This window comes from Leishmania martiniquensis, chromosome 3 (genome assembly GCF_017916325.1).
Source record: "Leishmania martiniquensis isolate LSCM1 chromosome 3, whole genome shotgun sequence".
Classification (NCBI taxonomy): domain Eukaryota; phylum Euglenozoa; class Kinetoplastea; order Trypanosomatida; family Trypanosomatidae; genus Leishmania; species Leishmania martiniquensis.
Window position 1 is genome coordinate 109,962 of NC_090138.1, and position 23,479 is coordinate 133,440.

The 23,479-nt window shown below is 62.1% G+C and overlaps 6 protein-coding genes across 6 annotated transcripts; all 6 read left to right on the forward strand.

Moving 5' to 3' along the window:
* Positions 1-3,292: 3,292 nt before the first annotated feature.
* On the forward strand, positions 3,293-7,528 carry LSCM1_08075 (uncharacterized protein; the record flags this gene model as incomplete). The annotated part of the gene is made up of 1 exon (XM_067325417.1): positions 3,293-7,528. One exon carries the CDS (start codon positions 3,293-3,295, stop codon positions 7,526-7,528), a length of 4,236 nt encoding a protein of 1,411 aa, XP_067181522.1.
* A 1,263-nt stretch (positions 7,529-8,791) lies between these two features.
* Positions 8,792-9,712, forward strand: LSCM1_08076 (uncharacterized protein; the record flags this gene model as incomplete). Its single annotated transcript, XM_067325418.1, has 1 exon — positions 8,792-9,712. The coding sequence occupies one exon, from the start codon at positions 8,792-8,794 to the stop codon at positions 9,710-9,712; it is 921 nt and encodes a 306-aa protein (XP_067181523.1).
* Positions 9,713-10,830: 1,118 nt separating this feature from the next.
* Positions 10,831-11,883, forward strand: LSCM1_08077 (uncharacterized protein; the record flags this gene model as incomplete). Its single annotated transcript, XM_067325419.1, has 1 exon — positions 10,831-11,883. One exon carries the CDS (start codon positions 10,831-10,833, stop codon positions 11,881-11,883), a length of 1,053 nt encoding a protein of 350 aa, XP_067181524.1.
* Positions 11,884-15,390: 3,507 nt separating this feature from the next.
* Positions 15,391-15,633, forward strand: LSCM1_08078 (uncharacterized protein; the record flags this gene model as incomplete). The annotated part of the gene is made up of 1 exon (XM_067325420.1): positions 15,391-15,633. The coding sequence occupies one exon, from the start codon at positions 15,391-15,393 to the stop codon at positions 15,631-15,633; it is 243 nt and encodes an 80-aa protein (XP_067181525.1).
* A 1,387-nt stretch (positions 15,634-17,020) lies between these two features.
* On the forward strand, positions 17,021-18,154 carry LSCM1_08079 (uncharacterized protein; the record flags this gene model as incomplete). The annotated part of the gene is made up of 1 exon (XM_067325421.1): positions 17,021-18,154. The coding sequence occupies one exon, from the start codon at positions 17,021-17,023 to the stop codon at positions 18,152-18,154; it is 1,134 nt and encodes a 377-aa protein (XP_067181526.1).
* Positions 18,155-20,054: 1,900 nt separating this feature from the next.
* On the forward strand, positions 20,055-20,966 carry LSCM1_08080 (uncharacterized protein; the record flags this gene model as incomplete). The annotated part of the gene is made up of 1 exon (XM_067325422.1): positions 20,055-20,966. One exon carries the CDS (start codon positions 20,055-20,057, stop codon positions 20,964-20,966), a length of 912 nt encoding a protein of 303 aa, XP_067181527.1.
* Positions 20,967-23,479: the final 2,513 nt, after the last annotated feature.

Below are 23,479 nucleotides of genomic sequence, written 5' to 3' on the forward strand. Positions count from 1 at the left end.
GAGGGGGGCGTCTGCGCGGAGTGGGCGGTCAAGTGATGAGGAAGGGGAGGGAGGTGAGGGAGAGCGTCAGGCACGTGCACAGAGGCAGAGGGAGGCGATTGTGAAGAGGGACACGAGCAGCAACAGTAGAAGAAGACGCGACGGGGGAGTTGGCGGCTGGTTGGGGGATGAGCCACGGCGAAGGTGTTCGCTGCGTTACTGGTAAGGTCCGACAGGCGCAAACTGTGCCCACAAAGGGGAAGAAACGGCAGCCACGCACTCCCCCTTCCCCCTCCCTCCCCTCTCTCTCTGCCGTGCGCTCGCGTGTGTGTATGTGTGTAAGGCATCCTTTACGCGGAGGCGGTGTGGCATCTGAAGAGAAGACGTACAGGATCGACCGCTAACAGAGGCAACGTACGCGTGGGCGACGCAGCGTCACGTCCTTCGCTTGCTGTATGCCGCACTCCTCCCCTGCTTCCTTCCTTCGTGAGGAGACGTGCGTCTACCGACATGCTAGCTGACATGCAAGCTTGTGTGTGTGGGGAGGGGGGGTGATGCGGCACGTCCATCAGGGGGTGACAGCATTCCTGCACCTCTCAAGCGCGCGCGCTCTCTCTTGGCCTTTCCCCTCCCTCCGCTTCTTTCGGCTGTCTGTCACCACTTCGCGCACCAACACCGCGGGGCGGGGCGGGGCAGACCCGCTGGCGTGAATACCTCACGCCTCTCAGTGACTTCGCTCTGCAACTGTTTCGTCTTGTATACGTCCTCACTCGCTCTGCACAAATACAAATTTACTCACACGCACACACACACATATATATCGATCAGCGGCCCCTCAACGGCAACGTCTGCGGCGCGCGTCAGTCGCGCAAATAGCAGCCACACACCACCGCAACCTCCTCCCCCTCCTCTCGCATCTGCAGCAGCGGCCGTATTCGAAGCTGCTCACTCTGTACGAAAGGCGTTATCGCCAGGCCTGCAAGTGGGCACTACACGTGACCTCCACCTTCTCGTGCGCCTTCGCCCGTTCGCCACGTCTCACTCTCTCTCTCTTCCCGCTTCCTTTGGGCACTCGACGAGGCGTGCCCCCAAGAGTGACGCACGTACGAGGAGCGAAGCAGCTGCGGCGAACCGTAACAAAGGCTGTCCGCACAGATATGCATGCGGGCCGCGAGGTGACGGGACACGCTGGCGACGAGCATAACTTAGACGATAGCTGAAACCTCTCCCCCTCCTCTGCGTGCCGCAGAGGAAGCACAGAACGAAGGGCTGGGCACCCATCAAGAGCTCAGCCGCATTGTGTGCGCGTGTGTGCGTGCGTGTGAGAGAGAGAGAGCAACGCTTGCCCAACTTTATTTTCTCGCTTCTTGGCGCTGTGTGTGTTTCTCTGCCCTCGGAGGCGGCGCACGCACAGACGCCAGACGCGCGCAGCAGCGATACACGCGCAGAGGAGGAGGAGCACAGGAGAGGTGCAGTACTCGTTTATCCTGGCGAGCGCTGCCGTGTCGGCCACTTCCTCTCTCCCACCCCCCACCCCCACCCCCCTCACACAAAGAAACGCGCGCGCGCGTATTAGCTGATCCCGCCCCTCCGCTAACCTCTGTGTCGATCCCCTGCACGTTTTTTTTCACCTGAATCACCTGCGCACTTCCCCACCAGTGGAGTACCTGTGGGCTGGTGCGGGTGAGTTGCATGCATACGTGCTTCGAGCCCATCGCGCCACTGTCTTCCCCTCTCCCCCCTTTTTTCTTCCCCTCGCCCACACCCCTTTCTCTCTGCGCAGGAGTGGGCAACAGCCTACGCCCGTTGGCCCTCCAGTCCATTGTCCTCTCTCTGGTCCTCCTCCGTGGCACGCCAGGGGGAGCCGACTCTATTACCCGTCCCATCCGCCACGCAACGAAGCCGTTGAGAGCCTGTCGGCGCCACCCTCTTCTTCTCGCGCACGCAAGCTTCTTGTTATCCCTCCCTCCCCCCTCCCCTCCCCTCTCATCGCACTCTCACACGCGCACACAAAACCGCTCGCACGCACACACACACACACACGCCTCCTCTGAAGAGTGCTGCTGTGGTGCGGGGGCGTGTGCTGAGATACGTATACACACAATTGCGTAATTTTCTGTTTGTGCATGTTCATCGCCATCGCCTCCCCTTTTCTCCCTCTCTCGCGCGCCCTTTTTTCTTTCGCCCTTCTCATTGTGGCGCGAGCGCGCGCGGCTGACCTCCACCGGCGCCTTTTCCCTCCCTCTTCGCTGCGCTTCGTCTCGCTTCTGGCACGAGCCGCCTGCGCGTTTGTGTGCGTCTGTGCTGTGCCCCATGAGCGGTTCCTGTGCTTTCCGGTGCTGTGTCTTAAGTGCTCATACCTGTCGCCGCGGTCCCTCTCCTCCCCACCGCCACCGTCACCCTCTCCCGTCTTTGTCCTCCGCCGCCCTTCTCGATGAAGCGAAGAGGGCAGGCAATAGGGTAAGAGCTCTTATGTAACCAAACTTCACCCCCCCTTTTTATGCACACACGTACATGCGGTGCATCGCAGACCGGAGCGCACACGTCTTGTCAGCGTCTGCACTTTTTCTTTCGCTGTCTCTCTCTCTCATAAAACCAAGTACGGCGCTTTGTGTGTGTGTGTTGCATTGGTAAAGGCACCGCCGGTTGCACCGCTCCTTCGCTCATCTAAAGACGGTGGGGCGGGCGCTGCTACTGTGGATCGGCAGCCTCCTCCACCCCACCTCACTTCACTCCCAACCGTTTTTTTTTCTTCGTATTTGTTTCGTTATTCGGACACCTATGTGGACTCGGCACGTGAGAAGTACGGCTTTTTTTTCATCTACCCACTTGCACGCTGCCGTGAACGCCTCTCCCCCATCCCCCAACCCCTCGCTGTGCTCGGCTTGCAGTCGTCGCAGTCATCGGGGGGCACGCCCGCATTTCACTTCGTTCAGTGCTCTCTTGTTCACCAAAGTGGCCTTTAGCTTCGTGGGCTCCACCACCATCACCACCACCCCGCTTCTGTCTCCCTCTCTTACATCCCTTCCGTCCACGTCGACACGCGCATACGCGGTGCGGCGTCATTTTCTTCGTTTGTTTTGCTGTCACAGCCACTCACCCCCTTCCCCACCGCCAATCATTCACGTCCTCGCGCTGGCCCGCGTCGCTGAGCGGGAGGAGGCACAGTGCGAGAGGAGCCGAGCAGAGACCCAGGGCAGCAGTGGGAGAGAGGGCGCGCTCGCAGAGTTGCGGTCGGAAGAAGCGTCGCGCGACTCTCTTATCTGTTGCTGTGTGATCGGTGAATCGTTCTTGCGCCCGCTCGCTCACCGCCATGGTGGTCCACCCCACGGTCGTGCAGAAGGGCATCGAAGACAGCTGTGGCACATCTGAAGGCACCGATGACAGCATGACCGCCCTGGGGGATGTCAGCAGGGTGGGCGACCGTTGTCGATCGCCGTCACTACCCACGATGGCCAGGAACGAGAACCGCCATGTAGACCGCAACCACTCCAAGTGCCCCAATGGAAGGCGTAGCCGCAATGCTGGGGCGGCAGAAAATGCGGCGGCCACGATGGACAGCAGCGAGCGAGTCGGCCCACCCCCTGCAGCGAAGATCACGACGGTGCCGCCGCTAAGCACGACCACTGCTCCTCACGCGCACATCAGCGCAGGCGCCGCCGCGGGCGGCCAGCGAGTAGGCAGCATCGACCATGGCGCCATCGGCACCGCCTCGCATTCACGACCGCGAGCAGCGCTTGGGGCACGTGCGCCTCCGACGGAGTCAGCGCCGCTGACGTGGCGGGGGCCCTTCCCCAGCCCCCCTGACCCATCCCTCTGCCTTGCCATCATCTCGCCAGACGCCGTGGACGCGGTGGCCACGCCCACCCCTGAAGGCGCCGCCGCCGAGGTACACTCCCCGTCAGCTGTATCGGTACCGCTGCATATGAGTGACACAGGACCACAGCCCGGTGATAATGCATCACCCCTGTGGGACTCGGTCTCCTCTCGCAACAGCGTCGGCGCTGCAATGGCCAGCTTGGCTCACTTTGAGAAGCCCCCTACCCCCACTCTGCCGCCTCACTCGCTGGCCGCGTTGCCCCTGTCAAGTTTGCTCGATGCATCACCCTCGCCTCAACCCGCGCTGCCACCTATGCCGCATCATCAGCGGCACCCAGACTCGCGTTCGGCGCGCAGGACCACACCGGTGCCGATGGTGAAAGAAGGAGATGGGGGGCATCAGGAACTGGGCGAGGACCTGCCGCCCTGGCACGGCCGACTCCATGTGTCGCTCGGCAGCCAGGCGAACAGTTCTGGCTGCTTCTGCGCATCAGGACGCTTCTCCTCGGCGGTGTGCAGTCCCCTGCTCAGCGTGTGCAGCGGCGGTAACGGCAACCTGAGTTGCTTGGGTAGTCCGACAACGGGTGGTCTGCCCGCTCGACCCGGCAGTCCCACCTTTCTGTGTGGCGCAGGTCCTCCATCGAAGTCACGGCTGCTGGAGGCACGGTTCCTCAGTGCCGGCACCTCGTCGACGCAGTCGCTTGATCGCCCGCCGGTCCCGCCAGCGCCGGGAACCGGCGCTGGCGCCACGGCGAGCTCCAACTCCTTATCGCTCCTCTCTCCGCTGTCTGCCGTCTTGGCCAGCTTCTCCAACGACAGCGGTCACAACCACAGAAGCGGTGATGGCGCTGGTGCGGGCGGCGGTCGCTTTCCTTCGCCCCGAACACTCCGCTCCCCCTTCGCCTCCGTCCTAGCGCCAAAAATGCACCATCACAACGATTCGGCCGCGGTGTCACCCCGCCCCTGTTTCTTTCACCGCCCTGCATCTCCGTCGTCCTTCTTCGCATCCTCGTCGCCCCCGTTTGCCCTGAGCGCCGCCGCGGCCGACTATGGCCCTCTCCCAGCCCCGTCGTCGCAGCCCACGCAACGCGGCGGTGCGGCGGTAGTCACCTCCGTGTCGCCAGCATCTGCGCCGAGCACCGCAGCACGCTGCGCACTCTATGTGAGCTCACCCCTCGAGTCCATATCGTCCGCGTCAGCCGCATGCCCGGCATCCCCCTCCTCTGCCAACGCTCCGTGGAGCAGCAGATCCTTAGCCAGCGGGACAGGGCAGTCGCACCGGTCCCCGCCGGCGCTCCTGCCCAGTGCGCCTCACTTCCTCAGCCCATCGTGGCCGCTGCCGGCTGAAGCCGTATCGAAGTCGGCGTCATCTTCAATGGCCTCCGCTCCCATAATAGTGAGGAACGAGGGCAGGGGTGACGCCCTGAGTGTCAGCGCGCCGCAGCAGCGGTCAGGTTCAGGCGCCCCGCCCCCCACCCTTACCAATGAGGCGGGCGGTGCCGAGACGGAGCAGCAAAAGTGGAACAGTCGCCCGGCAGATGGACACGCGATCGGATCACATGGCAATTATCAGCACCAGCAGCAGCAACACCGTCCTCACTCACAGCTCCGCCAACAGCGCGCGGGTTGCCTCTCAGGGGACGGCGTGTTAACCCAACCGGTGGTGCAGCTTGAGGCATGGCATGTGTTGAGCGTCTCTGGCAGCGGCAGCGGCAGCGTTGACAACTGCGAAGACGACTCCACAGAGGTTCGAGGTGCAAACGGGGAACAAAGCGCGAGCGTCGCGTCTCCTGCAGAGTCCGCGACGGTGCCGCAGTCTCCACAGCAGACACGCGAGCGCGAGGTGCCACGTGAGGTTGTGGTGGCATGGAGGGTGTCTGACAGGAGTCGCGATGCCACCGGCAGCGAGGCGAATTCCCATCGGAGAGACAGAAGGACCGATGATGCCACGAAGCCGGCGAGCGCCGGTGACGACAATGGCGCGGAAGACGAAGTGACTGGCTCAAAGGACGAGCACAGTGCGCAGTCCACAAGGTGCAGGTGCCGACGAAGCCGAAACGGAGGCGCTGCCCAACACGTAGCAGCGGCACTAGCACCAGCAGCGCGCCCCCTGCGGCCGATGTCTCCGCACAACTGGAGCAGCAGCAGCGCCTCCCCACGAGGGCGCAATGCTGAGGCGCAGGAGGAGGATGAGGTGGCCGCTATGGAGCGCGCCTTCAGCGTCCTCATCTCCACCGCTCCGCATACAGCTGACCTGGCACTGAGCATCAACGGCAGCAGCGGCCCGCACGTCGTGGCATCTGTGCGCGCAACAGCAGCAGCACCGGCAGCCGACCCTATGCTTACCGCGGCGAGTCATTTTCGGCTCTCCTCCTTTGCCGCCCTCCGCCACGGGAAGACGAGCGCCGCCCCCGAGCCCGAGGCCGCAGCAGCAGCAGCAGCGCTGGGTGTAGAAGCAGAGGCATTTCGTGCGCCCCCACCACCGCCCTTCACGGCGCCCTCCTCGGACTCCCCCTCTCTTCTCGCAGCCCCTGAGAGAGGGGCTGCTCGTGACGGTGGCACTCCTAACCCGCCCGCCGAACGTCTCTCTGTGTCATCGGTGTCGTGTGCATCCTCGCTGTCGCTCACCCACCGCAAGCCGTACGGTAGAGCGGTAGATAGCCGCACGCAGGCCACGTGCGGCGCCACACAGGCACTGGCCACTGCCTCCACAGCATTCTACAGTCAAGCGGGCGTGAGCAGCCGCAGCAACAGCAGTCTCGGAAGTCGACTTCGAGCGTCGCCGCTGCGAGGCAACGCTCGAAGTCGGCGCACGAGCTCTGTCACCATTATCGGGGTGGTTGCGGATGGGTTCTTAGCGGTGCCGGCGCGCGGTGCCGCATCGCGGGCGTCTGACCCCGCCGCTGCAGGTTCAGAACTCTGGAGCGCTGCCACAGCCAGTACGCCTATGTCGCACCGGCACGGCACGCCCATCTCGTCCGTGGCGGTCTCTCCACTGGCCGAGCTACTGCTGTCGTCGCCATCAGCCAGCACGGGCGGCAGCGGGTACCACCAGGCGGGCTCCGACTGTGACGGAGACATACGCACCCCTGACATGGCAGCAGCGGCAGCTGCGGCTGTGCTGCGGCTCCACCGGCAGCGCCCCAACCCCACGCCACTGTGTTCGACGGCACCAGTGTTGTCGCCGGAAAAGCAGGTCGCTACTCCCTCACCAGAGGATAATGCAGCGACTGAGAACAACGCGCCAACGTCAACGGTAGCTGCCGCCGTCGCGGTCGTGGCGGCGCTGGGGGCAGCGTCGAGGACGCAGCCGACAGACACCTCTGCACCGTCGCCGCGAGGGATCGGCAACGGATCGAGTCGGCTGCTCCGTCGCACGTCGTCGTCTCTCGCCCGTGCCGTCGCCGAGGCACTGCGCCGTCGGTCTCTTGCTGATAACCTTGCTGGCGGCGGCGTGCCTCTGCACAACCTGTCCCCGAGAATTCCCAGTCTGCTGGTCAGTTCTGCACATGCGTGGCCCGCGACTGCCGCGGCACCGACAACAGTCGCCCGCCTCGGCGAAACGGGCGCGCAGCCGTTGCAGCGCACACCAACGGGCGAACCCGCAGCAGCAGACCCCATCGCTTCCCCGCGACTGCATACATCAGTGGTGTCGACAGAGGCGGTGATGGTCCATGGCGATGCTGTGGAAGGCGCGCCTCATCTCCTCAAGCGACCCAAAGGCGACTGAGAACGACCATCGTCCCGAGCATCAGCAGCGGTCGCTGTCAGGCTGGTGTCTCGAGCACCGTGGCAGCAACCCTAAACCTTGACGAGGATACTCGCCCCTCCGGGTCCACGCCCGCTCTCGCGGCACCGCAGCCTTCATCCGAAGACAAGTCGATGCGGCGACCGCCGCAAGGGTGTTTCGTCTCCGCATCGTCCCGTTCGCGGCATCGACGAGAGGGACGACGTGGAGTGATGTGCACACGTCGGCCAACAAAAATGTGAAAGGAGAGGAAGCAGTGGAGACAGCGAGAGAGCGGCCATCCTGCTAAGAAGCGCCGTGGCATCTTTTTTTTTCTGGGGGCGTGTGTGTGCCCGCACAGCTGCGCAGGGAAATGGGCGGTGTGTGGTGGGGGGGAAGGGGGGAGGGTCTATGTGGAGTCCTCCCAACCCCCTCTGTCTCACTGTCAGGCGTATCACCACGTCCAAGTAAACGGTGGTCGGTGAACCCATTTTTTTTCTTCTCTTTCGGGACGTGTTGACAGCACATGTACATGCATATATATATATATGCATGTATGTATGTATCCATTAGTGGCGCCAGGGTGTCTCTGCCTGCCCCTGTGTGTGTGTGTGTGTGCGTGTGCCTTCACATCCACTTCACCCATCCCCTCACGCCTCCGCAGCCCCTCCTCCTGCCTTGCCGCCCTTCCCGACCTCTCGCCCACGGCAAGATCATTGTATGTACCATACACCCCAGACACACGCACATGCACGCCATGCCGCAGCAAAGGGGTCTGAGAAGAGCTTTGCAGGAACGACGCTCTCCGCTCCTCTCCCTGCGTTGACTTTTTCCCATCTTCGACGTACTGTTCGGGAGAGAGGGAGGAGGGAGGGGGGACGACTGGCGCATATGAATGCCCTCTCTCCCCCCTCCCTCCTCCCTCTCTCCCCGACTTTCGTCGAGGCGGAGGCGCTCCCGTTCATCGCAGCGTGTGGGCGCATCTGTTTGTGTGGTTCCCGACCGACTCCCTCTTTTTTCGGTCCCATCCCCCCGCTGCTCTATCTCTCTTTCTCTCTCTGCCCGTTCCCGCTTGCCGCGGGCGGCCGAACGCCCACCCATCGGTGCTTCGCGCAGCAGCACAGCGGCGACGAAAAAAAAAATTGAGCCGGCGTCGTCGCTCCTGCCGTTTTCGTCAAATTGTGTGCCTGTGTGTGACATATCCCACACACTTGCCGAGCTTCGGGCCCATCATCATCACGGACGAATAGCAGCGCCCCCCCCTCCATGCCCGAAAAGATTGGTGTCTTCGCGGAGGGCAGTGAAACCGCCGCTCATGAGCCGACGAGGCTCGCGGCCACCGGCGTCGCTGCTGATGGCAAAGGCACGGAGGGGACGCGCCGACGCCGACGCCACCCGCGCAAGGTGGTCGTCTACTACTTCGACTCGGGTGCTGAGGATGACGAAGAGGCCGCGGGTACGTCGGGAAAGGAATCGGGCGGCCCTCTCATGCAGGAATTGGAGGAGCTCAGCCACCATACACGGTCGAGCTCGCAGGGGGAGGTGCACCGCTGCTCGCGCTGCAACCCCCATCGCGCGCTGAAGCACAGGCCCGTCTCCCCGGAGAACCCGCGCATCGGCTCGCCGACGCCAATCAGCCTCTTCGCTTTTGGAATGACGACGCTGCTTTACAATGTGCACAACGCGAAGATTTGCCCGCTGAACATGATGACGATGGGCCTCGTCATCATGTTCGGCGGTCTGACACAGTTTGTCTGTGGCTTCTTGGAGCTCATCAACATGAACACCCTCGGCTGCACCATCTCGACGACGTACGGGGCCTTCTGGATGGCGACAGCCGTTCTTTTCCTGTGGCCGGAGAACGCATACGTGACGGTGAGCGGGAACAACTACACGGGTGGCCTCTTCCTCTTGTTTTTTGCCTTCGCCAGCGCACTGTTCGCCTCCTCGTTCCGCTCGCCCTTCCTGTGCATGGCGCTCTTCCTCCTCGTGCCGCTGAACTTCCTCCTGCAAAGCATCGGCTTCTTTGCCGATAGCGACGCCATCGCCCGCGTGGCTGGGTACGAGGGCATGATGGTGGGCTCGCTGGCTGTGTACCTCGGCATGGCCTTCACCTTACGTGACGTGTACGGCCGCTCGTTGCTGCCTATTTTATTCCAGAAGGATATGCGCTACGTCGAGTGGTAGTCGCTGACGGGGTCGAGCGACGATGGAAGGGAGAGAGAGAGGAGGAGGGGGGGCGATGGACGGGCCGGGCGGCCCACACGCGCGCTATCTCTTTTGGTTGCAGCCCGAGGTGGCACCGCACACTCTTCTTGCACGCAGGCACGCCGTTTTGCCTTGCTGTGCATAGGCGACGCCGTGTACACACACGGGGGAAGAGGTGGGGGGCGGGCGGGCGTGGGTATGCGAGTGAGAGGTCAATCACCCTCCCCCTTCCCCCGACTTCGCAGCTCTCCGGCCGAATTCTTTCTTTAAGACCCCTCCCCATCCGACTGGAGGGAGGGAGGGGGGCGGCGCTTTGCGACCTCGCACAGTGGCGAGCAGCGCGAGCCCAACCTGCAGTAAAGCGGCAGCACAGAAGCTCCGTCGCCGCCCAAACGCGCACAGACATGCACACGCACACGTTCACGCGCCCTTCTCTTTTCTTTCATGGCACTATTCCTTCCCATTGCTTTTTTTGCTGTTGTTGTCGGACGCACGGCCTATTGGCGCACCGCCGGCATCCCCTCCCTCACCAGCACGACGCATCGACGCATATTCGTCCTGTGAGCTCTCCCCCACCCCACCCCCGAACTCCGAGGCCAACTCGATAGACGCGCAAGCGTGTCCGGCGCAGACGGTGTTTGATACCCTATGAACGCGCGCTTCTCTCTGAGGAGGCGTGTGCCCGCTCTGCGATGCTCGATGCATCCCTATGCTGTGTCCTCTTCTCCTCTCGCATCACCGCATCCCCTTCCCATCTCTTCATCTCACCCGGTTCCCGGGCTTGTTGCACTCCCCACTGCTGCCTTGTTGAACTGCCACACACACACACACACGGGTGCATGACACGCTCTGTGCAAACAACTTCGATGTCAGCTGCCTTCGCGCGCTCTCGCTGCCTCTCCAGTTCGCTCTCACCTCCGGCCCCCCCCCCTCACACACACACACCGATTACACGCTTGCGTACGCAGATTCCGACGCCTGCATCCCCCTCTTCCCTCCTCCCCCCTCCCCACCCCTCACTGCAGGCTCACACAAGTACCCACTGCATACCTCTTCTTTTCTACAGCATCACTGAACTGCACCGCACACCTGCGCCAATGTCTGCCGTGAGCGTCGAGGTGCGTGGCCTGCAGTCGCGTCCACCATCACAGAACATCGCGCCTCTGCGCGGTGGCAACAGCGCCGATGGCGTATTCAAGAGCCACGAGCGCCTCACAGAAACCTTACAGATCGGCCTTTGCTCTCGCCGCAGCAACGCCAGCTACGACTATCTCACCGGGCGCGGCGACGGTAAGCGTGCAGGCGATGACCCGGCCAAGTACGTCTACCACAGCGGCCAAAATCCGGTGACAGGTGCCAGCTACGACTACCTTGACGAGGATCAGAACCGCCTTCCGGATGCGCCGCACACCCACGGCGACACCACCTCCTTCGACTCGGACAGCGATGACGAGGAAAAGAATTTGGATCACCAGATCCGCATGCTGGAGGCGAAGCAGGCGGCTACGAAGTCGCGCAAGTCCGCGAACCCAGGCCCGCTCGGGCTGCTTGGCTTCGGTCTCTCGACAGTTTTGCTGAACCTGCACAATACCGGGAGCTTTCCGCTCTCCACGGTGATTGTTGCCATGGGCATCTGCCTCGGCGGAGGCGCGCAGTTCATCGCTGGCTTGCTTGAGTGGGTGCGCGGCAACACCTTCGCCTACGTTGCCTTCACCGCCTACGGCGCCTTCTGGCTCTCCCTCGTGTGCATCTGGCTGCTGCCGAACACGGCCGCCGGCAGCTCACTCATCGTGATGGCGGCGAGCGAGTACTTCGTAGGTGTCTACCTCGTCTTGTGGGGCATCTTTTCTTTCGTCATGCTCATGTGCACATTCCGCATGAACGTTGCCATCTTCCTGGTCTTCCTCACCGTGACGCTGCTGTTCCTGATGCTCGGTGGCGCGAACATGGCGAACAACACGACGGCGCTCCATGCAGCCGGCTACGAGGGCATCATCTGCGGCTCGCTCGCCCTCTACCTCGGTCTTGCCGAGGTGCTGAACGAGGTGTGGGACCGCACCATCCTGCCGGTGGTTCCAATGACACAGGTGCTCGAGTGGCTCAGGGCCATCAGGGGCCAAAGTGCGACGGATGCGAAAGAAAAGAATTAAGCGCACTGCACACGTGTGCGCTACGTGGAGGGGCGTGGGGGAGGGGGTGCACAAGCGGCAGGTGCACCCATGGAGGGTGAGACAGGGCGCTTCTTTTTTTTCTTCAGCAGACTCGACCAGGAGTGTGGCGCGACTGCCGCCTCGCCATACCCACTATCACCGCCCTCCTCTGCTCTCTCTCTCTTGCCCCCCTCCAATGCGCTCGCGTCTGTTGACAGAGGTGGGTAGGGGGAAAATCATCTGCATTTATGAGTCACCTCCCTGCCTCCCCACCCTTAGCCACAGACCCCCTCCGACCCTCCACTTCACTTCAGGTGCCCTCTCGCCCCGCACAGCGTTGCCGCTCTGCTTGCAGGAGGGAAGCGCGTACTGGTGCGTTTTTTCTTTTCGCGGTGGCGGTGTCTGAGCGGGGGACGCGTGTGCAGGTCGGTGCCTTTCGACTTCTCGCCACTGCTTCGTTTTGGCGCCGGTGCGTCGCTTCCCATCGTCATCTGTCGGCCACGCGGTGTCCAGCTTTCGTTCCTGTCGCTGCTTCATCAGCTTCCCTTTTCCCTCAGCTCTGCTTCACCCCTCCTCCGGCCCGCCCCACCTCACCCGCTCACACACGCACGCGCGTGCACACGCCTCCCTATGCCTTCCCCCTCGAGCAAGTGCGTTTAACCCCACCACTTCTCTTTCGCTCCTGTCAGCTGTCGGCTGTAACGTCTGCGCTTGTCTTCCAGTGTGTATCTCTCTCTCTGGGTGGGTGGGTGGGTGTGTATGTCTGCCTCTATGCGCCTCTGGTGGTCATTGATGTTGCCGGTGGCCTGCGTGCGCGCCGTGGGCGGTGATGTTCTCTCTGCGCGTCGCCCTCCTCAGTCTTTTGCACTAAAACGTGAACGTGCACGCAGCACCGCGCACAACGGCAGCGTGCGGGCGGGCGGGCGGGAGGGGGCCTCTCCGAGTGCCAGAGCCTCACGGTAAAGCGAAAGAAAGAAAAAAAGCGCAGGCAGCCACGCGCACAGACACCGAGACAAAGGCGCCCTCACAAAGAATCCACCCAGTGCCACCTCGACTTGTCCCCGTCGAGTACACACATATATATATATATCTACGTTGTTGCTGCTTGTTTGCTTGCTTGTCGTCGCTCCCTTTCGATGAGAGGGACGTTTGGGGAGGAAGAAGGGACGGGATGAGTTGACGTGGGGAGGCGCCACATCGCCTCCCCTCTCATCGCCTCCCTCCCTCCTCCTTCCAAAGATTCCACGCAGAGACACACACGCCCCCGCCCACCTCTCACACGCCCATGCATCCCAACCTGTCTGGCATGCTCGCCTGCTCAGCTCATCTTACTCGTCCAGCGGAGGAGAGGTGTCTGCATCCGTGCCTCTCGCCGCTGCCACTGCTGCTGCGCATGTCTCTCTCGCCTCCTCGCCGCCCCCCTTCACTTTCTTTAATCCGGTCCTCCATGCCCCATTGACTTCGGCCGATGCACTGCGTGCGCGCGTGGGGGGGAAGAAGCACAAATGGAAACGTAAACCGAGAAACAGAAGGAGAGAGGGGGCGATGGGGGGACGGCGGCCGTACTCTTGCAGCACTTCACCGCCGAGACACCCTCCTGCGGGGTGGGGGGGCATGCAACGGTGGTGAGATGGCGGTGATCGCCGGCCACCACCTCCCCTCTCCTTCCCTTCCCCCTCCTCCTCCCCCCTCCGGTGTCGCCACCTTCGCCGTCTTCCTCTGCCTCCTGCACGCACGCGTGCGTTTTCGAGTGGCGAGCAGAGGGGGCGGGACATTTCTTTTGCCGTTTCCCTCTTCGCCTTTCCCCCCTTTTTTAGGGGGGCCTCTTCTCGCTCTGTGCGTGAGCGCATAAAAAATGTTTTTTCTGTGTGTGATCGGCACTGCCCTCGTCTCTACTCGCGCTCTCCCCACCGGCCGCCGCCGCCGCCCCCTCCCCCCCAACGCCTCCGTAAGGCAGCATCTGTGCACGTGCAGTCTATTCGACGCACGTGCAGCGACTCAGACACGCAGATGCCGCGCTCTCGCTCATCCCCTCTCCCCCCCTTTCCCTCTCTCTGTCTGTGTGTGCGTGTCTCAGGGCGTGTGTGCGTTCAAAATAGCACGTTGCGTAGCTTCACACCCCCTCCCTACCCCCCCTACCCCTCTACTCGATCAAGGGCCAGCACGTGCTCCCCACGCAATGCGTAAACGGCATTCATCTGGCCCTCTGTATTCGGTGTGCGTGCGTGTGTGTGTGCGCGCCTCCTTGCTCTCTCTCTATCTCGCGCGCGCGCTCGCGTTCGCCCTTTTTCGTCGCTTCCGCTCTCTCAGGTCTCTTGACCGCTCATCTGCCTTTTCTCTGCATGCGCGCGCGCTCACCCTCCCGCCCTGCTTGTGTGCGCTTGCGTCGAAGGCTCGAGCGACGGAAGAGGCGTGCTCGCGCGCGTGCTTCTGTCCGCCACAGCCGTCCTTTCTCGCCTTGACGCGTGAGCTTCGCTCCCTCACACACACACACATCACACATTTTCCTCCTCTGCAAGCGACATGTTTGGTATTTTACCCACATTTGTTATGACATTAAATATATTTGTGTGTACCTTATCTTTCTTTACTACTCCGCCGTCTCTACTGAAAGGTCTTGCGCTCCCCCCTCCCCTCTCTCTCGTGTGTGTGTCTGTGTGTGTGAGTGTGCGTGCGTGTGTGTGTGCTCGTGGCACCACCAAGAAGAAACGCAACGCCGCATCCTCCGTCAAGGAAAAAAAGGGAGCAGAGTAAAGGCAGAAGAGCCAAAGTGCTCGAAGCGAATGTGAAGGTAAGATGAGGGGCGGGCAAGACCCGCTCGCACGACAGGGCGATGGAGGGCGTGCACGCGGGTCGGCATGGGATGGAAACGGCCGTGTCGCTCTCTCTCGCTCTCTCTATCCGCCCCCGCCCCCTTCCCTCTCCATCTCTGTCGGTGTTGAAGCGGGAAGCAGTTTGTGTGCGTGTGGAGTGGAAACGGGCGGGCTCCTTTGAGGGGAGTCGAATAGAAATGAGGAAGTGCGCACCTCCCTCTGTCTCTCTTCTGTGTACACTCCACACGAGTGGATGTGCGCCTGCTGCGGCTGTTGCAAGCGTGTCAGCTCCTCCTCACCGCTGAAGGCCATCAAATACGTTCACCAGAGGGCGCGCGCGCCATGACGCATCCGTGCACCTTTCATGCTCTCTCTCTCCTCCTCCTCCCCATTGGCCAAAGAGCGCGTCGTCTACACCAACTCTTCCGCAAGAGTCGCGGAGAGCGACTCTCTCACCTCTCACGGGCAGAAATGATAATCGTGGAGCAGGCGTCGAGTTGGGGCCAGCAGCGTCATCAGGGCGTCGCGGCCTACGTGAGGGGGCAGCCCTCGCCCTCGTCGCAGCAATGCCAGTTACGACTACCTTGACGAGGATCAGAACCGCCTTCCGGATGCGCCGCACACCTACGGCGACACCGCCTCCTTCGACTCGGACAGCGATGACGAGGAAAAGAATTTGGATCACCAGATCCGCATGCTGGAGGCGAAGCAGGCGGCTACGAAGTCGCGCAAGTCCGCGAACCCAGGCCCGCTCGGGCTGCTTGGCTTCGGTCTCTCGACAGTTTTGCTGAACCTGCACAATACCGGGAGCTTTCCGCTCTCCACGGTGATTGTTGCCATGGGCATCTGCCTCGGCGGAGGCGCGCAGTTCATCGCTGGCTTGCTTGAGTGGGTGCGCGGCAGCACCTTCGCCTACGTTGTCTTCACCGCCCCCTAATCGCCACAGCAGCGGTACCGCCGGCGTCCCCCACCACCACGTCCCCATGTCCGAAAGAAAGAGGAGGAAACAGAAGAGCGTGTGCCTTCGCGCGCGGCGGCGTCTCTCAGAGGACGGCGTGCGGACCCCATCTCTCCTCCTCGCCCCCACCACCACCGCTCTCTGTGGGTTCGGCGAAGCAACTGCCCTCGCCCTGTCCACTGCGATGTGTCGAGCCGCTTCTGATTGTGAAAGAACTGAGGGGCACCGACAGCATAGCGGACGTCGGAGCGATTCAGCGCGGCGGACGTTGGCGGTCAGGTGGTGAATGTCGTTGCATCGGAGCCACTGGCGACAGCGCACACCTCCGTGCCATCCGCATGGCGGGCGAAGCGTCACACCGACTCGAGGATGTCCTACCCGGCCCGCACCCTGCCTGCAGGTGTGAGGAGTCGGCGCCCACCGGCGGGTTGAGGGATGTACCACATTGTTAGGTGCGAAGCAGCGGTGGGCCGGCGCGCAGTGTTTGAGGCAGGAGCCCTGCTGAGACGGCCGGGTCAACGGCATCGCTGGGATGCGCGCGCGTGTGTGCCCGACTGTTTCGCTCCACGCGATATGGACCTGCGACGTGGCTCGCGGGGCGGAGCGCCGAGTGGCGCGGATGCTCAGGGTGGGGGGGGGCACTCATGGCGGAGAACCCTGTCGCGCGGATGTTGCAGAAACCAAAAAAAAATCGAGGCGTGCTTCGCCCATGACCGTCACTCCTGTCGAGATGGAGCCTCCCTCTCTCAGGCCATCCTCATGATCAACGCCCCCTTTCCCCGGACCAACGCAGCGCCCCGCCCCTCACCCCACCTCGTGAACTGCTCATGTCTTCCGCAGCGCAGCGCCCTCCCGCCCGTCGTGTCCTCTTCGCCTTTGCTGCGGCTAAGTTGTCGGGCGGCGTGTGAAGCGCTCGCTCGATAACGCCTTCGCGCTCCTCACCCGACTTCCTCTTCCCGGTCGCGTCTCTGAAAAGACGTCGCGACGTCCATAGGAGAGGCAGGGAAGAGGAAGTGGGGTGGGGAGCGTGAAGGCGAACGGAAGGCAGAGTGGCGGGCTGCTACAGCGGTGCCGAGAATCAGTGGCGCATGATGCTCTTCAGGGTACATGAGCGCGTCACTCGCGGTCAGAGCAATGGTCACGGCAGACGTCGCCGTGGCCGCTCTCGGCTCCAGAAGACGAGGCAGAAAATGAGCTGCTTCACCTCTCCCCTGCCTCTCCCCTCCCTCTTGCCGCGGCTGCTGCTGCTGCTGCTGCGGCGGCGGCTGATGCGGCTCTGGTCTCCGACGCCGCCAACGTTGCATGCGCGTTCCTCGCAACCCTCGTCAAGCAAATTCACACATTAAACAGCACGGGAGCGAGAGAGATGGACTCGCACTCTCCAAGCGCCCTCGCGGCAGGAAGCCACGAGCCGATGGGTGGCAACAATCACGTCACCACCGCGCAGACAGTTGCGCTGGAGCTAAGGCCGGTGCCTTGCATGGTGCCGGACCCTGGTGCCGCTGGCCCTGTCCAGGCCACGGCGCCGCGTACCCGCCGACACATTCGACCGCGGTGCAAAGATTGCCATGCGGCTCGGCAGGAGAGACTACGCGAGAAGCGTCGCCACCTACGTGAGCTGGAGGAGTGGGCGTACGCGGAGGCCACCACACCGGCCCGTCGCGCCAGCACAGCGATTGTGGGGTACTACACCTTCGGGTTCACCCTCATCCTGCTTGGCCTGCACTACACAGGGCACGTGGCGCTGGACACGGTGCTGGTCGCCAGTTCGATGTGCATAGGCGGTGGGCTTCAGCTCATCACCGGGCTGCTGTCGTGGGCGCAAGGTCTGACCTTCGCCCACGTCTCCTTCTCCATGTTCGGGGGCTTCTTCTTGGCGCTCTCGTGCACGTGGATGCTGCCGAGCGTCGCCGTGCAGGCCGTGAGTGAGTACTTCATGGGGGCCTTTTACGCCGTCTGGGGCGTTGTGAGCTGCTTCCTGCTCCTCTGCACGCCAGTACTGAGCGTGAGCCTTCTCCTTCAGCACATCACGACGGCGTCGAGCTTGCTCTGCTTGGCGGGCGGCATGATGACGGCGAAGGGCACGGCCGTGCGCGCTGGCGGCTACGTCGCGATCGTCAGCGGCGCCCTCTCTCTCTACATATGTTTTGCCACTCTACTGAATGAGGTGTGGGAGGTAAATCTGCTCCCACTCGGCGAGACGGCGAGGACCGTCGACGCCCTGGCGCCCTGGCAGCGGGGAAGCAGCGGCAACAGCGACACAGACTTCGTGTTGAGTGGTGTCAAGCCAGCCGTCACGCAGGGCAGCATTACCCGCGAGAGCGTCGGTAGCATGAGAAGCAAGCAGGTCGACGCGCCCACCTTGGCGGCAGTGGCGTCGGCGACAACAGAGGAGGCAGAAAGCGCCGCCGTGCCAGTGGTGCAGAACGAGGTGGACGCTGTCGCCTTGACTGGGGGGAACGCTACCGTAACGCCGATGCTCTCTCCCGCGCATGGATGAAGCACAGTTGGGGGGAGGGGGGAGTGTGCCCGCTAAGTGAGCGCATACAGGCACTGACAGAGAATCCCTGTGTAACGCTTCACGATGAGGTCATCGCACTCCGTGCGACCTAAGGGCCGCTGGCCCATTTTTTCTTCTCGTGCCGCAGCCTACTTTGTCCCCCCCACGGTGTGTTCGCGGCCGCTGCATGTGACCGCCGCCACAGCGCCCCCCCTCCCACCCATCCCAATCGCGCTCCTGATACCAGTCCTGTTTCTTCCTACCCCCCCAAACGCACACACGCACACACAGCGTCTGCCGCTGCCCGCGCTCGCTGCGCGCAGTAGCTGGCCACTCTTCAAGCTCTGTGCACGCCGCCCCTATTATTCTACTGCCGCCAAAAAAAAAATCAGGCGATGGGGAGACGCCATAGAGAGAAGAGGCCTGCCGGCTCGTGTGTATGCGTGTGTGCGTGTGTGTGTGCGCGCTAATGTCATCACCGCTTCTTGATTTGTTCCTCTATTCCTTCCGGAGATGCACAACGTTTGCTCTCTCTCTCCCCCCTCTTTATCAGTGGAAAAGAGCGCAGCCGCGAGTACGGGCTGTTGGAGTGCTCGCCCGGCCCGGTCACCCCTTCCCCCCTCCCCCTTTTTCTTCCCTTCCTCCCATGATCCCTCGACTGGCAGCCGCGACAGCACCAACGGCAGTGGTGTTGGATGACGCTGCAATGTATCCGCTTATGGGCTCACTTCACTTGAGCTTTGGAGATTCTATTTGGTCTGTGTAATGTATGTGTGTGTGTGTAATGTGTGTGTGTGTGTGTAATGTGTGTGTGTGTGTGCTACCTTTGTTTGTTTCATCTCGGGGCTCGTTCCGCCAAGGCGCATGCGTGTAGTCCGCTCGGTGCGATCGTCAATGATTCATCTCATCTCTCTCCGCCTTCGCACATGGGCCTATGAATGTATGTCCCCCTCCTCCTCCTCCCCCTCTCTCTATCCCCATCCCGTCATGCTTTCGCTTTGGCGCGCAGGAGGACACGTGCGGGCGCGTCTTGCCGCGTATGTAAGTGCCATCTCGAACACAGTCCGAGTTCGGGGGTGGAGAGGGCTAAAAGAAAAAAAAAGCGGGTCGGCATCATCACATGTACGACTCTCAGTAGGCACGTGAGGCAGTGCGACGCGTGGACGTGCCCGTCGGAATCGCATGCGGGACGCGCCTTGCCTCATGCGTCAACTTGGGGATAGGGGAAGGGAGAGCGCAGGTGCTGGAGAAGGAAGGCGATGAGCATCTCGTCTCTCCACCACCGTTTGCTCACCCCGCCCCATTCGACCACCACCGCCACTGCCCAGCAGAGATGCCAGAAACACCCGGGCACGTGTCCACGTGCGGGCAATGCACACGTGCACTGTGCACGGTGTGCCGCCCTCCTATCACTCTTGCTCTCTCATGCCGCCTCACTACGATGGACTTGTTCGGCTTCCCCAACCCCCTTCCTCCTCCTCCCCCCTCCCCTTCACACACACACACACCGTGCTCCCTCCCTCCCTCCCCGCCCCTTCTCTCGCACCATCATCAGTGAGCACTGCTTCGCCTGAGCTATCCTCTTTCCCACTTCACTCCTCTGCTAAGCTTCTCTCGCCATCGACAAGGCATCCGCCGTGTTGCTTACGCGTACGTGCTTCGCCTGCCGACCGCCCACCTCTTATAAAGTTATATTTACCTATCCCCTGCGGTTGTTGCTGTTTCGCCTTCGGCTTGCCGATTGCGTATCCACACAGAGAAAGACAGTGACCAGCCCTGGGTCGTCCGTGCATCCACGTGATCTGGCGTCCTCTCTTCCCATCCCCTCCCTCAGTCCTGCCAACCCCCGCCCACTGCGCACATCCTCGTATCACAGTAGCACTGTCCATCGCATCCGCAGATGCCCGCTCCTAACAGCTTCAAGGATACAAGCCCTCGCGAGCCCATCCGCATGTCCTCCGGCAACGACCTGCGCCGATTTCATGAGAAGTATTCCGTCGCGAACGTGCCACCCTCATCTATCGGTCAGAAGGAACTTGCCAATGCGCGAAAGCGCATGTCATCAGCCCGCGAGCGCTCGCTGAAACTGAAGCGGCAGCGTCTCCGTGAGCTGCAGGAATGGGAGTACCAGCAGGCAACTGCGCCGCGCAAGTCCGCGAACCCAGGCCCGCTCGGGCTGCTTGGCTTCGGTCTCTCGACAGTTTTGCTGAACCTGCACAATACCGGGAGCTTTCCGCTCTCCACGGTGATTGTTGCCATGGGCATCTGCCTCGGCGGAGGCGCGCAGTTCATCGCTGGCTTGCTTGAGTGGGTGCGCGGCAACACCTTCGCCTACGTTGCCTTCACCGCCTACGGCGCCTTCTGGCTCTCCCTCGTGTGCATCTGGCTGCTGCCGAACACGGCCGCCGGCAGCTCACTCATCGTGATGGCGGCGAGCGAGTACTTCGTAGGTGTCTACCTCGTCTTGTGGGGCATCTTTTCTTTGTTTATGTTCATGTGCACATTCCGCATGAACGTTGCCATCTTCCTGGTCTTCCTCACCGTGACGCTGCTGTTCCTGATGCTCGGTGGCGCGAACATGGCGAACAACACGACGGCGCTCCATGCAGCCGGCTACGAGGGCATCATCTGCGGCTCGCTCGCCCTCTACCTCGCCTTTGCCGAGGTGCTGAACGAGGTGTGGGACCGCACCATCCTGCCGGTGGTTCCAATGACACAGGTGCTCGAGTGGTTTGGCTCCAGCGAAAAGCCGGCGGAGGCGGTTGAGCTGAAGAATAGCGTGCAGCTGTCGAAGGACAATAAAAGCGATTAAGCTGGTACCCGTCCCCGGGGAGAAGAGAGGACGCGGCAAGGGCAAAGCTGCCTCTCTGGCCCTTCTCTCACACCCCGGTAAAACGCAAGCGCGCGGGCCTGAAGCGCGTCTCATCGCGGTCATTCAATGCAGGGCGGCCATTGGGGGAGTTCCGCGAGGAGAGGAGCGCGTTCCGGCGCACACGCATGTGAATCTATCTGTGAGGGAAGAGAGAGAGGGGGGGTAGCCGGCCGTCACCCACGCCGCTCGCCCACCCATGCCGGGCTGCGGAAGCGATGCGATCCCTCTTGTTCTCTTCTGAATTGTTTTTTTGCCTGCTTGTCTGAGCATCTTTCACCATTGCCCTCCCCCCTCCCCACCCCTCTGCCACGCTGCCGCCGCTCTGTCCATCTCCCTCTCCCTTTTGGCTTGCTCCGGAATGCAGTGGTGTGTCCCCCTCGTACAGGTTGTCGGTACTTCCGACCGTCTCTACCCTCGCCCCACCAGCACATCGGCGAGTGCGTGCGTCATTGGCCGCTGCTCTCTTTCTGTCCTCTCCTGCGCCTGACCGGCGGAGGCGGGCGGGTGGGTGGGTAGGTGGGGGCGCTCGCTTCCCTCAGTGTGTACGCCAGAGTACGCCTGTGTACGTATGTTTGTGTGTGTGTGGTTGCTGTCGTTGCTCACCTCTGGCTTCGTCGTCGGGCTTCGGCGTGCGCGCACGCTCCTCTCTCTCTCGCAGTCGCCGCAGATCTCATCTCCGCGTGCGTGCGCGATGGAGCGCGTTGCGGCGTGCACCTTTCCTTTTTTGTGTGCTTCGTACCCTTGCTGTTTCCTCTCTGTGTGTATGGTTGTCCGTCCACACGCCACCAGACGTCCCACTGTGTGTCTGCGGTGTTGTGGCGGCCATGCACATTCACCTCACCCCTGGTATGACTCCCTCTCCCTCTCTTTCGACTGCATACACAAACACGCGCACGTACACAGCAGTTGGCCGCATACTATCGTTACATTTTTCATGCGGTGCGCCTCCCTCTCCCCTCCCCTCCCCTCCCCTCTTTCTCTCTCCCGCCCGACCAGGCGGGTTCGCCTCTATGGTGCCTTAGTCTTTACCCGTTGCCTCTCCCTCCCCTCCCTTTTTTTCTGTGTGTGTGTGCTGCTGTTAAACACGTGCAAGCGCCTCTTCGTCCTCTTCTTCTTGACTTTTCTGTCGGGCGTACGAACGTCTTCTCGTCTTCACCACCGCCTTCGCTCCCATTGCCTTTGTCTCGCCCACTCATCCACACCAGCCTAGCCCCTCCCTCCCTCCCACTTTTCATGGAGGGGGCGTGTCTCTTGGCAGGAACGTAATGTGTTGCTGTTGTTACCCATCGCTCAGCACCGCAGTCCTGCTCAACAACCATGTGCAGGAGGCAGAGAGAGGAGGGGAAGGGACGTTCTGAGCCCCGGAGGCGCATGCACAGCACCACAGCATATTTCTTCCCTGTCCCTCTTCCCCCCTTTTTTCATATGTTCGTCTCCCTTTCTCCTGCCCCTCTCCCTCACCCCCCCTACACACGCGCGTCAGGGGATGGTGTGCGTGGGGGGGGTGAGGGAGAGGGGCAGGAGAAAGGGAGACGAACATATGAAAAAAGGGGGGAAGAGGGACAGGGAAGGCGTCGATGCATGGCGCCTCGGCACATTTCCGCGCGTGGACGGTGGGTGCCTTCAGTTTTTTTTATATTGTGTGTGCAGAGGAAGAGGGGCGCTCCGCTCATCGTGGTCCTCTTCTCCCTTTCACACACTCCTCCTCGTTTGCCGTTCGGTGTTGACATGCGTGCGAGCTCTGTATAGGAGAGGGAGACACTTCTTCGTCGGCAGGGCGCGTCGCACTCACACACGCGAGAAGGACCACCGACAGCCGTGACAATGGCAGGGACGACCTCGCTACCCCCTTTGCGTGAGCCTGTCCGAGTGTGTGTGTGTGTGTGTGGAGGGAGGTCTTAAGCCGGGACCAAGGGCGAATCGGCCTTCAAGAAGCGAGGAAGAGGTGGGGGCTGAGCGTAGTTGTGGTGCGCGGCAGGGGGGCGCATCCTATACGCGCGTCCACGCCCTCGCGCACTCCCTCCTGTAGCGGGAAAGGGGGAGTGAACGAGGGCAGAGAGGGGAGGTGTCGACGTGGCGCCCCTTTTGCTGTTGGGCCAGTGCTGTCTAGTGCACGTCTTCGCCTGCGTCGTCGGCGTCTATCCTCTCTTCTCTCGACCTCATCCAGCCACGCACGCACGCACCGTCACACGCACACACCGTCACAGAGTAAAGAGGGGGGAAATTTTAAGAAAACGCAAAGAAACTTTTATTTTTGTTCGACGTCTCTTCTGATCCTTCAAAACGGTGAAAAAAAAGTGGACGAACAGAAAACAAAAAAAACGGCGCCGCGCACTGCAGGCCCGCATCGTGCAGGGCAGCGGCGATCTCTTTTAGTCGCTTTTTCTCGCTGGCGAATGGCGGGACGGAGGCGGGGGGCGCGTCGCCGTCTGCGGCGACGTCAAACTTCACCA